This window comes from Tinamus guttatus, unplaced genomic scaffold (assembly GCF_059628265.1).
Source record: "Tinamus guttatus ecotype Peru unplaced genomic scaffold, ASM5962826v1 Tinamus_guttatus_pri_ptg000060l, whole genome shotgun sequence".
In the NCBI taxonomy this organism is placed as follows: Eukaryota; Metazoa; Chordata; class Aves; order Tinamiformes; family Tinamidae; genus Tinamus; species Tinamus guttatus.
In genome coordinates, this window is record NW_028288594.1 from 4,704,662 (window position 1) to 4,719,341 (window position 14,680).

The 14,680-nt window shown below is 65.0% G+C and overlaps 2 protein-coding genes across 3 annotated transcripts; one reads left to right on the forward strand and one right to left on the reverse strand.

Moving 5' to 3' along the window:
- The first annotated feature begins 2,233 nt into the window (after window positions 1-2,233).
- Window positions 2,234-8,662, forward strand: ABCB6 (ATP binding cassette subfamily B member 6 (LAN blood group)). The gene is given in 23 exon segments (XM_088519521.1): window positions 2,234-2,245; window positions 3,244-3,771; window positions 4,005-4,067; window positions 4,069-4,110; window positions 4,112-4,144; window positions 4,298-4,390; window positions 4,393-4,489; window positions 4,847-4,939; window positions 5,176-5,368; window positions 5,446-5,567; window positions 5,646-5,755; window positions 5,829-5,894; window positions 6,007-6,132; window positions 6,221-6,297; window positions 6,417-6,480; window positions 6,742-6,827; window positions 6,926-6,983; window positions 7,144-7,248; window positions 7,510-7,684; window positions 7,919-8,031; window positions 8,165-8,259; window positions 8,359-8,427; window positions 8,502-8,662. Coding segments are annotated over 22 exon segments (2,523 nt in total). The 5' UTR covers window positions 2,234-2,245; window positions 3,244-3,255; the 3' UTR covers window positions 8,629-8,662.
- A 1,987-nt stretch (window positions 8,663-10,649) lies between these two features.
- On the reverse strand, window positions 10,650-14,529 carry ZFAND2B (zinc finger AN1-type containing 2B). Of its 2 annotated transcripts, none has more exons than XM_088519523.1 (9): window positions 14,452-14,529; window positions 14,268-14,362; window positions 13,729-13,860; window positions 12,932-13,083; window positions 12,564-12,671; window positions 12,337-12,406; window positions 11,723-11,799; window positions 11,079-11,157; window positions 10,650-10,812 (listed from the first exon to the last, which is right to left on the reverse strand). In XM_088519523.1, exons 1-9 carry the CDS (start codon window positions 14,504-14,506, stop codon window positions 10,774-10,776), a joined length of 807 nt encoding a protein of 268 aa, XP_088375649.1. In that variant the 5' UTR covers window positions 14,507-14,529; the 3' UTR covers window positions 10,650-10,773. The 2 variants fall into 2 exon arrangements, with proteins under 2 accessions (XP_088375649.1, XP_088375648.1); XM_088519522.1 differs by having other exon boundaries at window positions 11,079-11,160.
- Between the last annotated feature and the right edge of the window lie 151 nt (window positions 14,530-14,680).

Below are 14,680 nucleotides of genomic sequence, written 5' to 3' on the forward strand. Positions count from 1 at the left end.
TTTACCAGAGTTGAGTTTCTGCAGTGTCATTTCATTCCTTATTACTATTGCCACCTAGTGCCACTATTTCCCATAGTGCCAGGACAAGAGGCAGTGGGCACAAACCGAAACCCAGCAAGCTCCATGTGAATGTAAGGAATAACGTTTTTACTGTGAGATTGACTGAGCATGGGAACAGGTTGCCCAGAGGTGGTGGAGTTTCCATCCTTGGAGACAGCTGAAAGCCACCTGGGCAGGGCTCTGGGCAGGCTGCTGTAGGTGACCCTGCTTGGAGCAGGGAGGTGGGATTAGATGATCTCCCGGGGTCCCTCCCAGCCCCAGCCGTCCTGCGATGCAGCAGCGGCTCTGCAGGGTGGCGCCTCGGGTACCCCCGGTAACGGGCAACTGCGGGGGGAGCAGGGCCTCCTGCTGCGGCAAGGGCTGCGCGGCCTGAGGGCCGTTCCTGCCTGCAGGCCCGTGCTGCGGCGGCAAGGAGGGCCGGCCCTGGTGCTCACGGGCCCAACCTGCATTTGCTCTTAACCTCCTGTCAGAGCAGCTGTGGCCACAGGAGCAGGAGCCAGTATCCATGACCTTGCCTGTCCTTTGACATCCTTCCCCGGGGCGGGCAGGGGGTGCTGCGGGTGATGGGTTCCTTGTCACAAGGGGTAGGGACAGACCAAAGCTGTGCTGGTTCTGGGCCTGTTAAACACCAGCGTGGGCACTAACGCCAGGCTTTCCCTGCCCCGGGGCAGAGCGCTGAGCCTGTGGCACCTGCCCAGCAGCGGCTGACCTTGAACACACGCGTCCCAGCTGCGTTTCTGAGAAGCACCGCCCGGCTGCACTCTGTACTGAGAGCAGGCGCGTGGGTGCCATCGCGGCGGCCCTGGGGTGTGGAGCTTGTGCTGGGCTCCCTGGCATAGTCACAGCTGGTGGCAAAGGCTGGCTCCGTGCTGGGGCAAGCAGGGAAGCGTGGCCCTTTCCCTGGGAGTTACGGGCGGCCTGGCGGGAGCAGGCAGGAGTCCTTGCCGCATGTTGTGCTTGTGTCGTTGCTGTCCCATGTGCATGGCAAGCCACCTCTCCCCGTGCCCTCAGGGTGCGCGCGCAGGGGGCCTCGTCGCAGCCGCGGCTCCTCACTGTGCAGCTCTGTAGCCATGTAATAAAGGTGGGACGTATCATCTGTGTGTGTGCGAGTCTGTTTGCCCTGTGGCGTGCTGGCCTGCTGGCCTGGCGACGTGGGGCCGAGGATGCTGGAGAAGGGCAGCACCCAGGGTGGACTCTGCCCCAAATGGGGGCCAAGTGGCTGCGAGCAGATCGGGCTGCAGCAAGGGAGGAGCGGGACCTCCCTGCAGGTCGGCGCCAAGGCCCTTTCTGCGGCGCCCGCGCAGCGCACACAGGCCTGGCAGTGCCTGGAGCTCCCATACCCCTGAGTGTGGCCTGATCCACCACTCGCGGCCCGGCATGCTGGGGGCTGTGCAGAACAGCTGGCAGGGACAGAGCCTGACATTGTGCCCAGCGGAGGAACGTGAGCGGGGCTGAGTGGGGAGCACTCGCTCGAGCGATACGTCCTGTGTTATCTCTCTGGTTGGGCTGTGCCTGTTGAATGGCCCCTGTTGTAAAAGCAGGTGGCTGCTGTTGATGCAAGCACACAGGGAACCTGTCACACAGTCCCCAGCTCAGACCAGGGCTCCTCCTGCAAGCCCTGGGCTCTGTGCGTCTGTGCTGAAAGACGGGGCTGAAGCGCTCACCCTGCAGGGGCGCAGGGGCCTTGCTTTCACACGGGGGCCTTGGCTCTGGGGCAGCCCGCACGTGCAGGCAGCCTCTGGGGCCGTGGCTCCCTGCGCGTCCCCGTGAGCCGTGCCCTTGGCCCGGGCGGCAGCTGGAGCAGACGCCAAGAAGCACCAAGCACCTCCCTGGCCCTGCCCGCTGTCATGGTCGCTGTGACAGGCGCGCTGGCTGCCGGGCCGGCCGCGCTTTACGGCCCTCGGGAGGGCCCGTCCCTGTCGCTGTCCCTGTCCCTGTGCTCGCAGCACGGCCCGCTCGCCCTGGCCACAGCCCGGCGGCGCCCGCGCCGCTATCGGGGGGCCGCAGGCCCGCTCGGCCGCGCCGATAAGCGGCACCGCGGCAGCCCGCCCCTCCGCGCGGCCTCGGGGCGGCGCGTGGCGCGGGAGCGGGCGGCGCGCGGGGCGCGGGGCGGGGCCGCTGCGCGGGGCCCCGGTGCGCGGCGCGCGCGGAGCGGAGCGGCCCGGGGCGGCGGGCCCGGCGGCAGGTGAGCGCGCGGCGGCCCGCGCCGGGACGGGCCCGCGGCGGCGCCCGGGCCGCCGGGCACGGACAGGACGGGCCGGGCCGGGCCGGGCCGCCGCCTCCGGGACCGGCTGTCCCGGGCCGAACGGCGCCCGGCCCGGCCACTGCACCGCATGGCCCGGGCGCTGCCCCGCACGGCCCCGGGCACCCCTCTGCCTTCCCCCTTGCATCGCCCCTCACGACCCCGGGCACCGCTCTGCCTTCCCCCTTACATCGCCTCGCATGGCCTCGGGCACCGCTCTGCCTTCCCCCTTGCATCGCCTCGCATGGCCTCGGGCACCGCTCATTGCATTGCATTGTCCCGTGATGCCCGGGTACTGCTCTGCCTTTCCCCTTGCATCGCCCCGCCTCGCCCAGGCACTGCCCCTGCATTGCCCCTGCATCTCCTCCACCTTGTCCCAAGGATGACCCCGTGCACTTCCTCACGTGCGGCCTGTGTGTTGCCCCCAGCACCAAGCCCCTGCTCCACATTTGTCCAGAGACACCCGTGCACCCACTTGGCTGCAGCTGCCGCTGGCAGGACTGTGCCCTCACTGCCCCCCTCAGCCCCCCCGGCCTTGTGCACCCCAATGCCAGCAGACCTGGCCACCCCAGTGCAGCCCCGGGATAGGGCGCCACACGGAGCCGACCCTGGCACGGTACTCAGCGCCGCTGCCACATCCTTCCTTGGCTGTGGCCACCACTTTGCCGTGGGGCAACCGCAGCATGGTGCACCGCAGCGCCTGGACGCTGTGTCTCCCCCAGCGTGCTCGCAGCCTGGCCTCGACAGCCTGCACGTGTCACACATCTGTCCCTGTGCACGCTTGTGCTGCCAATGTGCAAAGCTGGCCCTGTTCGCATGCAGCAGTGCCCTGGGTTGTCTGCCCTTCTTCCTGTGAGCTCCCCATGCTATTTGTCCAGGCCTCGTGCCATGGGCCCCCGTCTTCAGCTGTGCGCCACAGCCCCTCTTCTCTCCACAGCCAGAATCCAGCCAGGATGGTGGTGCTGGGCAGCTACTGCGAGGGCAATAGCTCCATCGCGCAGGCCTGGGTGCAGCAGGGCTTCCAGCCCTGCTTCTTCTTCACGCTGGTGCCAGCCGTGCTGCTGAGCGTCTGCCTGCTGCTGGGCGCCTTGCAGTACGCCTGCTACGCGCGCTTCGGCCGCGCCATGGAGCCCAAGTACATCCCGCGCTCGCGCCTCTACCACGGCCAGGTCCTGCTGTCCCTGCTGCTGGCCCTGCAGCCCCTCGGCGGGCTGCTCTGGCAGCTGAGTGGCCCGGGGCAGCTCTATGGCTACATGGTGCTGCACGCCTGCCTCTGGGCGCTCAGCTGGGGCTGCGCCGTCGCCCTGCTGCAGCTGGAGCACACGCGGGTGCTGGCGCGGGACCGGACGCGGGGCCATGGCACCGTCCTGCTGCTCTTCTGGGCACTGGCCTTCGCTGCCGAGAACCTGACCCTGGTGTGCTGGAGGAGCCCGCTGTGGTGGTGGGCGCTAGAGGACACCAACCAGAAGGTGAGCTGGGGCGGCACGGACAGTGGCGGGAGGGTCAGGCTGTAGGGACGGATGCTGGGGGTCCTCTGTGCGCAGAGGCTGTAGAGGTCTCTGGCAGGTTGCTCCCACGTGTCCTACTGCACGTCTTGGCCCCAGCATATGGTGGTGAAGGGGTGTACACCTGCCTGGGGTGACTGTACTCGGCCAGGTGGTCCCACCAAGCTGAGCAGGGGATCCCCATGTCTTGCCGCCAGGTGCAGTTCAGCCTGTGGCTGCTGCGTTACGTCTGCACCTTCACACTCTTCGTCCTGGGCATGGAAGGCACCCGGGCTGCCCCACAAGCCCTACATGCTGCTGGTGAAACGAGGAGGAGCGTGACGTGGAGAACAGCCAGGTGAGCCCTGGGGCACTGCTGGGCTGGAGGCAGCGCAGAGACCTCAGGGGCTTCCGCAGAAGCTGCGGCTTTGGCTTCAGGCTTTAAGGCTGCTCTGCTCCCTTGCTGGGCTGGGGTCCCCAGCAGTGACCCGTCTGCCGGCCTCTTCCCCAGCCTCTCCTGCCAGATGCCGGCAGGACCACGTCCACGTGGAAGGATTTCCGGAGGAAGCTACGGCTGCTGGTGCAGTACATGTGGGCCAAGGGGCAAACCGCCTGCTGCAGGGGCTGGTGCTGTTCTGCATGGCACTCATGGGGCTGGAGCGGGCCGTCAATGTCTTCGTGCCCATCTACTACAAGAACATCGGTGAGGTGTGCGGGGCTGGCTGTCCCCATCTTCAGACACCCTGTCCCAGCAGCGAGGCGGGCAGGGAGAGCCAAGATCAGATGCTGGCTCCTCCCAGGGACCCCCATCCTTGTGCCAGCCCATGCCCAGCCTGACACAGGGCACATGCAGCAAAGGGGCTTGGAGGTGGATGCCTTGCCCAGGCTGTGTGTGCAGCTGCAGCCTCACCACGAGCTTGGGGATGTCCTAAGTGACTTGGGAGGGTGCAAGGACATGGCAGAGGCCAGTGCTGGGGCTGGTCCCCCATGCAGGCTCTGCATGGAGCACCCACCGATGCTCCCTGCGCCTCTGCCCTGACCTGTGCCACCCTCTCCCCAGTGAATGAGCTGACGGGGGGCGTTCCCTGGCACACCCTGGCCTGGACCGTCTGCATCTATGTGGCGCTGAAGTTCCTGCAGGGTGGAGGTGCTGGTAAGGACCACCAGGACGCCTGGGCACTGGGGACACCCCAGGGGAGGTGGTGATGCCCATGGTGCCCAAGTCACTGCTTGCAACCAGGGCTGGCTCCCAGGCTGGTGGCAATGGGGTGGATCTTGTCCCACATCTCTAGCCCCACTGGGGTTTGTAAGCTGGCCCCGTGCCCCACTGAGGGGGCAGGGGAGGAGGACAGCGCTTGTCCCCGCTGACTGTGCCCTGCCACCGCACAGGCGCCACCGGCTTCCTGAGCAACCTGCGCACCTTCCTGTGGGTCTGGGTGCAGCAGTTCACCAACCGGCAGGTGCAGGTGCAGCTCTTCGCCCACCTGCACGGCCTGTCCCTGCGCTGGCACCTGGGGCGCCGCACCGGCGAGGTGCTGCGCAGCGTGGACCGCGGCACCAGCAGCATCAACAGCCTGCTCAGGTCAGCGCGTGCCCACAGCGGCCGCCGGCGGGACAGGGTGCAGCTGGGTTCATGCAACATCCCCTTTGTCCCCTCAGCTACATCGTCTTCAGCATCGTCCCCACCATTGCAGACATAGTGATCGGCATCATCTACTTCACCTCGGCCTTCAGCGCCTGGTTCGGCCTCATCATATTTGTGTGCATGAGCCTGTACCTGGGTGAGTGGCGGGCTCTGGGAGCCGGGTGCCCGCACTGGGGCAGTGGCACAGGCTGACGCTGCCCCCTCCTGCCTGCAGCTCTCACCATCTTCATCACGGAGTGGAGAACCAAATACCGGCGGGACATGAACACACGGGACAATGAGGCCAAGTCCCGGGCCGTGGACTCACTGCTCAACTTTGAGACGGTAGCAGCGGAGGGGCACAGGGCGGGCGCTGGGGTGGCGGGCCGGGTGCTCACCCTGCTGCTGTGTGGTGCAGGTCAAGTACTACAGCGCCGAGAGCTACGAGGTGAACCGCTTCAACGACGCCATCCGCAAGTACCAGGTATGGGGGCTCAGCACCCGCTGTGGGGTGCCGAGGGGAAGGGGGTAGCCTCGCGGGTGAGGCAGCTCTGGTCGGAAGGCAGCAGTTTTATGGAGGACCTTGCCTTTTCCAGGTCTCCGAGTGGAAAGTTAGCGCCTCGCTGGGCCTCCTCAACCAAACTCAGAACCTAATCATCGGCCTGGGGCTGCTGGCAGGGTCCCTGCTCTGTGCCTACTTTGTCACTGAAAGCAAGCTGCAGGTGAGGCTGGTGCCAGCCTGGGCAGCGCCTGCCTGCGGTGGGGCCCCGGTGCTGGCGGTGATGGGCCCCTCTCGTCTGTCCCTACCAGGTGGGAGACTTTGTCCTCTTTGGCACCTACATCATCCAGCTCTACACACCACTCAACTGGTTTGGGACTTACTACAGGTAACGCTGGGAGCAGCACGACCTTGGGAATGCCTGGAGTCCCTCAGGGCCAGCCCTGCCCCATCCTCCTGAGCATGTGATCTCCCAGGCCCTTCCCTCTCACCTTCACCTTGTTCCAGGATGATCCAGACCTCCTTCATTGACATGGAGAACATGTTTGAACTCTTCAATGAAGAGCAGGAGGTGGGTGTGATGCAGGGTACCCCCATGCTTGATCACTCCCCAGTTCACCTCTCACTTCTTAGCATGTATCACCTCGGGCCCTGCATCCTCCTCCCCACCTCGTCCCCTGAAAAGCAGCAGGCCTGCAGACGTGTCCCCAGGACCTTGCTCTTCCCCCAAACCCTGTGCACTGCCCTGTCCAGACGCCCTTCCCTGGCACGGTCCTGTGGTCCTGCCCCTGGGAAGGCACTGGCTCTGAGGCTGCACCTCTGCACGTGGCAGGTGAAGGATGTGGTGAACGCTGGAGACCTGCGCTTGGAGGCCGGGCGGATTGAGTTTGAGAACGTGCACTTCAGCTACATGGATGGGTATGGGGCAGCAGCACAGGGTGTTGGGCAGGATGGGTCCAGCTGAGCTACAGGGCCTGGCATGGGCACTCAACCCCCTCTCTGTCTCCCTTCTCCAGGAAGGAAATCCTGCATGACGTCTCCTTCTCCGTGATGCCCGGGCAGACCTTGGCCCTGGTGAGAGCGGCGTGGGGGCAATGGGGTCAGTGCTGGACAAAGTGGGGCTGGGAAGTGGGACTTCCCCATAGTGACCTGTGACAGGCTGGCTTCACCGCCTCTAGGGCTTGGTACCAGCAAGGTCTCAGAGGTCTCCAAGACATTCTTTGTTCACGTGCAGGTGGGGCCTTCGGGCTCAGGAAAGAGCACCATCATCCGCCTGCTCTTCCGCTTCTACGACGTGCAGGGTGGTTGCATCCGCATTGACGGGCAGGACATCTCCCAGGTGAGAGATGGGGGCTTCCTGGGGCTGGAGAGGGGACAACCGCTGCAGTCACCCTGGCGAGGGGACCAGCGTCTCCTCAGAGCAGAGGTGAGGCAGGCAGACACGGCTGCCTTGATGGCCGTGACCCAGAGCCCCTGTGGCAAACCAGGAGCTGCGTTAGCTGCGCTGCGGTGCCACATGGCTCCATGTAGACTTGGACAGGATGGGCAGGAGGCAATCGGGCTTTGGGGGGTCCTGCTCAGCCCTCGTCCCCCGCCCCAGGTGAAGCAGGCGTCGCTGCGCGCCCACATTGGGGTGGTGCCCCAGGACACGGTGCTCTTCAACGACACCATCTCCAACAATATCCGCTACGGACGGGTCACGGCCACCGACCAGGAGGTGCAGGAGGCGGCCAGGGCTGCTGACATCCACGACCGCATCCTGTCCTTCCCCGATGGTGAGACCTGTGTGGCCCCTTCCGTATGTCCCCTGCAGGGGCCCCTGTGGCCTCGCAGCTTCCCTCACGGCTGGGCCCCAGCTCTCCTAGGGTGACAGCCGGCAATCCTGTACCTTGCTCGTGCTCTGCCCGCTGTCTGCCCTGGCCTGGGTCAGCTCCAGGGCACAGCATAGCCCCCAGCGTGGCCCTCCTCGTGGGCAGCGCTGCAGCACGTTGTTGCCCTTGTGCCCGCAGGATACGGCACTCAGGTGGGGGAGCGGGGGCTGAAGCTGAGCGGGGGGGAGAAGCAGCGTGTGGCCATCGCACGCACCATCCTGAAGGGGCCCCGCATCATCCTGCTGGATGAGGTAAGGGAATGACACCCCGCTCCAGCCTTGCCCCGCTCTGCAGCAGCCCCTGCCTCGGCTGCTGCGCGGGGCCCGCACGCCCCATCCCTCCACATGGCGCCTCACACCACCCCATGCTCTGCCTCTCCCCCAGGCCACGTCTGCGCTCGACACGGAGACCGAGAGGAACATCCAGGCCTCCCTGGCCAAGGTCTGCGCCCACCGCACCAGCATCGTGGTTGCGCACAGGTAGGGACGCGGGGAAGGGCTGGAGGGGGCACTGGCCGGCCAGGAGCGGCTGGCGGTGGGAGGAAGGGGGCCGTGCCCCTGCCCTGCCTTTCCCTGCAGGCTCTCCACTGTGGTGAGCGCAGACCAGATCCTGGTGCTCAAGGAGGGCCGCGTGGTGGAGCGAGGCAGGTGAGCGCAGGGGGCTGCGAGGGTGGTGCTGCCCTCCCTGCACCGGGGCCCACACCAACCTGCTCTCCCCACAGGCACGAGGAGCTGCTGCAGAAGGGGGGCGTCTACGCCAGCATGTGGCTGCAGCAGCAGGCCGGCGACGATGGCGACAGCGAGGAGCGCGGCGCTGAGAAGTCCCCGGGCAGCAAGAAGGGGCAGTGAGCGCAGCCGGGCGCTCTGCTGTGACACTGAACCAGTGCCCCAGGCACCCATGGGGCTGGGGACCCTTTGCTGGGGGCTGCAGGGACCGGGCCAGACACTCCACTGCGTTTGTACCTGTGTGTTTTGCTGTGTGTAGTTTCTTAAACCAGGTCCTTCCCAGCTCTGCTCCCGTGTGCTCTGGGCAGGGCGCGCGCCCGCGGAAGGCCGGGGCACCCTGTGCTCGGGGCAGCACCAGCCTGTGGGCACCCTCAGAGCAGCCCCCACATGGCGCCAGAGCCCGGCCTTTAGCGGGAGCCCAGCAGGGGCGAAGGAAAGGCGGGCCTGGCGCCGGCATCCCCTCCGCAGCGGCGGCTGGATCGCTGCCAGAGCAGGGCCTGCTGTTTTTAGCTGCCGAGGGCAGGCAGGGCGGGAACAGCTGCGTCATGCAGTGCCAGTGCGAGGCCCAGGGACCCGCTCAGCGCCAGGGATGGTCGGTTAGCACGGCCGGGTTCCGCTCGCTGCTCCGCCCTGCGGTGGTCGAGCCCCCTGGCTCCAGGCAGAGCGAGGGACAACCAGCACTCGAAGGAGGCGGGCGGTCTGGGGAGGAAGATGACCCAGAGTTGCCCCTCTGACAATGCCTGTAGGGAGAATGGGGTTCTGATGTCGTCGTTGGGTTCGTTGTGGTCCCCGACCCACCTGAGCACTGCCTGCTGCCCCACAGCCGGCCACGGGGCAGAAATGGCCTCCCAGGGAGGGGGAGCGCAGGGCCAGGGGCTGCAGTCGTAGCAGAGGAACCTGGCAGCAGCGTGGCCAGCCCTGCTCATCCCAGCGTGTTCCCAAGTCCGCCTTCCCTCCCAGCACCTCCTTGTGCCCTCATCCACCCCACCGCAACACACCGGCCCCAGGCAGGCCCGAGAAACAGCTCCAGGATTGCTGCCACCCTGCAGCTCTCTCCAAGCAACTCAGCTCTCTCCTGCAGGTTTATTTTCTCCCAAGAAGCATTCTGACAAGTTTTGGCATTCCCTCATCCCAGCCCATACCCACACCTGCCCCAGCTGGGCACAAGCAGACACCCCTGGGACCAGGGAAGCAGAGCCTGGCACTGCGCAGAACCTCACACAGCCACGGAAGTGGGAAGAGTTGGAGCAGGGAGGCACGAGAGAGCCAGGGAGCTCCTGTCCCCTACCACTGGAGGCAGCTCCAAGCTCGGGGCTGCACAGCCCTTCCCAAGGAGAGAATTACTCGCAGCGTGGTTGAGATTCTAGCAGGGAGGTTTCCTGCCCCAGCAGCACCACTGCAGCATGCAGACAGGACCAGCGGGGGTCTGCCCTGGGCACAAGCAGGTTCTGAGAGCAGAACCAAGGTGCCCCAAGGCACCAAGGTGCCCCAAGGACGCTTTAGCAAGGACCCCATGAGGAACATTGCAGCAGTCTCCACCCCACACAAGTGACACTGGCACAGTCAAGTCATCACTGAAGTTGCATTTCAGTTAGCAGCCCTCATTAAGCTAAACCAGAAGGGAAACATGCCTCCATTCCGTCTCAGAGAGATCCTGGCCCTGCGCAGATGTGAGTGTCCCAAGCTGAGCTGGGTAAGGCCCGATGTGCTCTTGTGCATGCAGACAGCAGGGGAGGCACCGAGGACACGGGGAGCAGGGGAGGGCACAGCTGAGCAGCCCCACGTTCAGTTGTGCCACGCCTGTGGGGAGAGACCTTTCCAGCCATGGGGGCAGTCTGCTGAGAGGGTGGATGGTCCCTCCCTGGAGCATGAAATCCAGGCGCAGTCACATCCCAACTGTACGTCCAAGCACAGAGAAGTGGTCCCATGCAACTCGTCCCCTGCTTCCACCCACAGGACACAATGCCACTGGCAGCCCTGGGATGGGGTCACAGCACTGTGGGCTAGCTGGGCTGCTGCTTGCTTTGGTCAGTCTGTGCTGGGCCTTGTCGCACAGTCTCCAACTGCACTGACTTTCTACAGGGCTGCATTGTCAGGGTGGGTTTGGTCATTTGCTTACAGCCCCCAGGGAAATTGTTTGTCCCTGGTAAAGTGCTCTTGTTATCGCTGTCCAGGCCAGAACCCCACAGCATCCAACTGGGAGGTCACAGCCATTCCTTGGGTCACAAGCAGGCTCCCACATCCGCTGGCACACCCTGCCTTGCAGGCCTAGGACATGCTGCAGTTTGATGGCTTTGAGCTGTGTGTCTGGAACAGGAAGAAGCACACAGTGAGCAAGGCAAGACAGGCTTCTTCCCTGTCCCACCAGGGACGCAGGCAGGGCAAAGAACAGGCACATCCAGGGCACGGGTACCCAGGGCTGTGTGCTCAGCGGTGACATTGCCACTGCCCTGGAGAGACAAGTGTCCCCAGAAGGAGCAGAGAGGAAGCAGAGCCCAGAGAGGACTCCATGACAACGGAGCCAAGCTAGGACCAACCCTGCTGCGGTGCAGACACGCAGGCAGTGCACTCACCTGCCGCTGCAGCTGCTGGTACTCAGCTTCGCTCGCTGACAGTGCCTGGGCCAGGGCCAGATCTTCCTCCTCCTGCGTGCTGCTGGGGACAGCAGGGCAGGGTGTCCCTCAGACTACCCAGAGCCACCAGCTCCCGCGGCCAGAGCCCTTTGGGCTGACAGGCATCCCCGACCACTGCAACCCTCCAAAAGAGCTAAGGGCATGGAGCAAGAGAACCCTAAACAGGACAAGGGCTTTGGGGAAGGAACACGGGATCCAGCTGGGACTGGCAGACAGCACCCTGCACCAAGGAAAGACATTCTCTATGCCTTTAACTCCAGTCTGCAAGACCATGCTTTTAGCAGCACCAGAAAACATCCTGGGCCTTCTCTGAGAGCACCTCTATTCCAACTCTAACAGGCTCCCACCAAGCTCACAGACTGACAAGGGGTCAGACAACAGCCTGCCCTGCTCTGTGCCATCACTGTCCCTTCCCAGCAGCTGCAGCACTTGCTCCCTGAACAGCTCTGTGCTGCCTCGGACCTATCCCTTTTTCCCTATCAATGAGACAGAAGCAGCATCTAGCCACGTGCTGAGAGAAATGTCATCCCCCAGCCACATGACTTTGCCCTGGGCACTCTCACGCAGGCTCAGCCATGACGTACCTGGGCGGCTGCGCGGAGCCGTGTGCTGAATCTGCCAGGGACATCTCCAGAGCTCGCTGCAGCGCCTCTTCCTCACTCTGAAACAAAACATTTCATCACCAGCCTGCCTGGGGACGGCAGGAGGCAGCCCCACGCACCTCAGCAGAGAAGATTCCCATCTCGCCCTCAGAAAGCGCAACCCTGCCTGCCTGTGCAGAGAGTGTTTTGGAGAATACCAGTGGAAAACAGATTCTATTCTCCTCTGCACTCAGTTTGCAGAACAGAAGCCAACACTGGGGGAAAAGGAGCAGTGCACATCGCCCCTCGGGGAGGCTCAGCACTGAGCAGGGCAGACTGACGCCACTGACAGCAGGACAAGCTCTGCTGGCGCCTTGCTGAGCACCGGGGGTCCCTGTGCGCACAGGAAGGCCGTCTAGAGCACACTGCAGTCACTGCTGAGCGTTTCGGGGGGGTGCTTAAGGCGGGCACCGCCCTCCAGCACTTCCAGCCCGGCTCTTTGCTCCCCTCTAGTGCCCGCACTCCAGAGCATGGGTTACAAAGCAGTTGCTGCAGTCACTGCTCAGGGCACAGGACTCAGCCAAAAGCGCCCCGAATGCCCACGCCAGGTCACTCACCAGTCCATTCTGCAGCATGGCCGCTGGAGGGGAGGTGCTGCGTGTCTGCGACCCGGCTGCTCTGGCTCCTCTACGAACGGGAGAGAAGCAGGGCTACTATCAAGGCAGGGAACGATGAGCCGAGCGCGAGTGCAGGAGGCAGGGAACTGTCACTCCCGCCTCCCAAAGGGAGTCAAGCCGAGCCTGGCCGTGCCCATGGCAGAGCAGAGCTGGTGATGTTGCTATACCTGGCAGAGGCTGGAGCAGAGGGGCTGTCTGCCAGCCGGGAAGCTCCGCTGCTCGATGCAGAGGCTGCTTTGGAAGAGGATGCCTCGGCTCTCGCAACCGCAGCATGTCTAGGACAGACAGCATGCCCATAAGCAACTGCTTTATCCCCCTGGGCCATCCCTGGGTACCAAATACCAACGGAGACGGAGCTGGATAAGACACCTCACTGGCAACTCCAGCTTTCAGCCTGTCCTCCCAACAGTGCTCCCGTCAAGGTCAGGAAAGAAAAGGATGCAGTGCTCCCAACAAGTGGCTAGGGGTAGGAAGGGATCAGCTTCCTCCCGGCCCCATATCTGCCAAGCCAGCCCTGTTCCTGCCAGCCCCTCACCCAGCTTTGGAGAGGGGCCGCCCTGCCCCGCTGCAGTCGTGGTCCAGGGGATGTCGATGCTTGAGGCAGTAGTTCTTGTGGCACTGGTCACAGATCACCTTCATCATCTCCTTCTGCTTGCAGCCGGGCTTCAGACACTTGTTGGTGAAGATCTGAAGGCAGACACGGTGGCAGTGACAAGGGACATAGCCTGCAGGAGTTGGGGCCATCCCTTCCTCTCCCACCTTGCCAAGCCCTTGGCACTGAGCAGCTCCCACCAGTGCCACTTGTGCAAAGCTTTTAAGCTTGAGGACAAGTTTTCTTTAGATAATATTTCTGCAGTGCCCCAGCCCTTACAGAAAGGGCTGTTCCCCATGGACACTGAGCTTTCAGCGGGAGAGGCAAGGCCTTGCTCACGGACTCCAGCCTGCCCCGGCCTCACCGGATTCCCGTAGGGATGGCTCTGGGCCACGGAGAGCCTCCGCAGCGCTCTCCTCTTCCTGGCAAGAAAGGATTACTAATCGCCGACTGCATTTTTCTAATAGCAGCGCGCAGTGGCTGAGCACCATCCGTCCTCTCCCGGTGCTCCTTGTGGTTGCCTGACCCTCGCCGCCGGTGCGCAGCACAGAGCGCTGCGGACGCGCACCCTCCGCCTCCACGGCGCTTCCCGCCCGCAGCCCGGCCGAGCAGCGGCTGCAGCAACCCGGGCTGCGCATTGGTTCCATCCTACCCGCGGGGACTCGGCTGAGCTCAGCGGCTCATCCCGCCTGGAAGCGGCGGTGCACGGCTCCGCGGGGCGCACGGCCCCCGGCTCCTACCTTGCGCTTGCGCTGCGCGGGGTCCGACTTGCAGTCGCGGTCGATGTGCTCCCCCACGACGACATCGGGCATCTGCCCCCGCCTCACGGGCACTGGGGTGTTGCAGAGAGGACACACAGGCACCTGCACGTCCTGTGGAGACGAGGACAGGGAGCTGTGCGCGACACCTGATGCCTCCTTGGGGCTCCGCTGTCACCTCTCTGCCTCTCAGGGGTTGCCTGCCACGATTTCTGCAGCTTTATTAGTCCTTTGAGATCCTCTCACCAGCCTTCCTGCAGTTTCTAGCCCAGCAGGGCTTATTACACTAACACGTGCTCCTGGGAGGGCAGGCGGCCGGGCAGGGAGATGCCCAAACCAATCCAGTGCCTCGCAGGGAGCAGGCCGGAATCGGCAGCGCGGAGACACAGGCTGCAGCTCCAGTGACACCGCCCGTTCCGGTGCGAGATCCCAAAGGGAAGAACGGTCACCCCCAGGCGCCGCAAACCGCTCCGGTAAACACCGGCCCCGCTGCCCCACCCGCCGGCAGCGGGAGCGCTCACCTTCTTGTAGGCGGAGGTGCAGCCGTGCTGCGCGTACGCGACGTGCTCGGTGCAGAAGAGGCGCTCGCAGGCGTCACACTTGAGCGGCAGGAAGTCTGTCCGGGAGAGGCGGCGCGGCCGCGATGAGCGTGGCCGGGCAGCCCCGCGCCGGGCCCCCCGCCCCGCCGCCCCCCCCGGCGCTCACCGAGGCGCTTGCAGGAGGGCTCGGCGCAGTGCGCGCCCAGCCCCGGCAGCTCCATGGCGCCCGCGCCCCACGGCGCCCGCCCGCACGTCACGCGGGGCGGGGCCGCAGCGTCCCGCCCCCCGGGAGGACGCCCCGCCCCCCGGGAGGACGCCCCGCCCCCCGGGAGGACGCCCCGCCCCCCGGGAGGACGCCCCGCCCCTCGCGGGTCCCGGCGGGGCGGGGGATGCGC

What these genes read in the sequence shown, in the direction of transcription:
- ZFAND2B (XM_088519522.1), bottom strand. Translation starts at nt 14,506, where the DNA reads ATGGAGCTGCCGGGGCTGGGCGCGCACTGCGCCGAGCCCTCCTGCAAG. An exon ending in CCGCGCAGCGCAAGCGCAAG is followed by an intron (nt 13,084 to 13,728) that starts GTAGGAGCCGGG and finishes GTCTGCCTTCAG; the next exon opens with ATCTTCACCAACAAGTGTCT. An exon ending in GGCTCCGCGCAGCCGCCCAG is followed by an intron (nt 11,161 to 11,722) that starts GTACGTCATGGC and finishes TGCTGTCCCCAG; the next exon opens with CAGCACGCAGGAGGAGGAAG.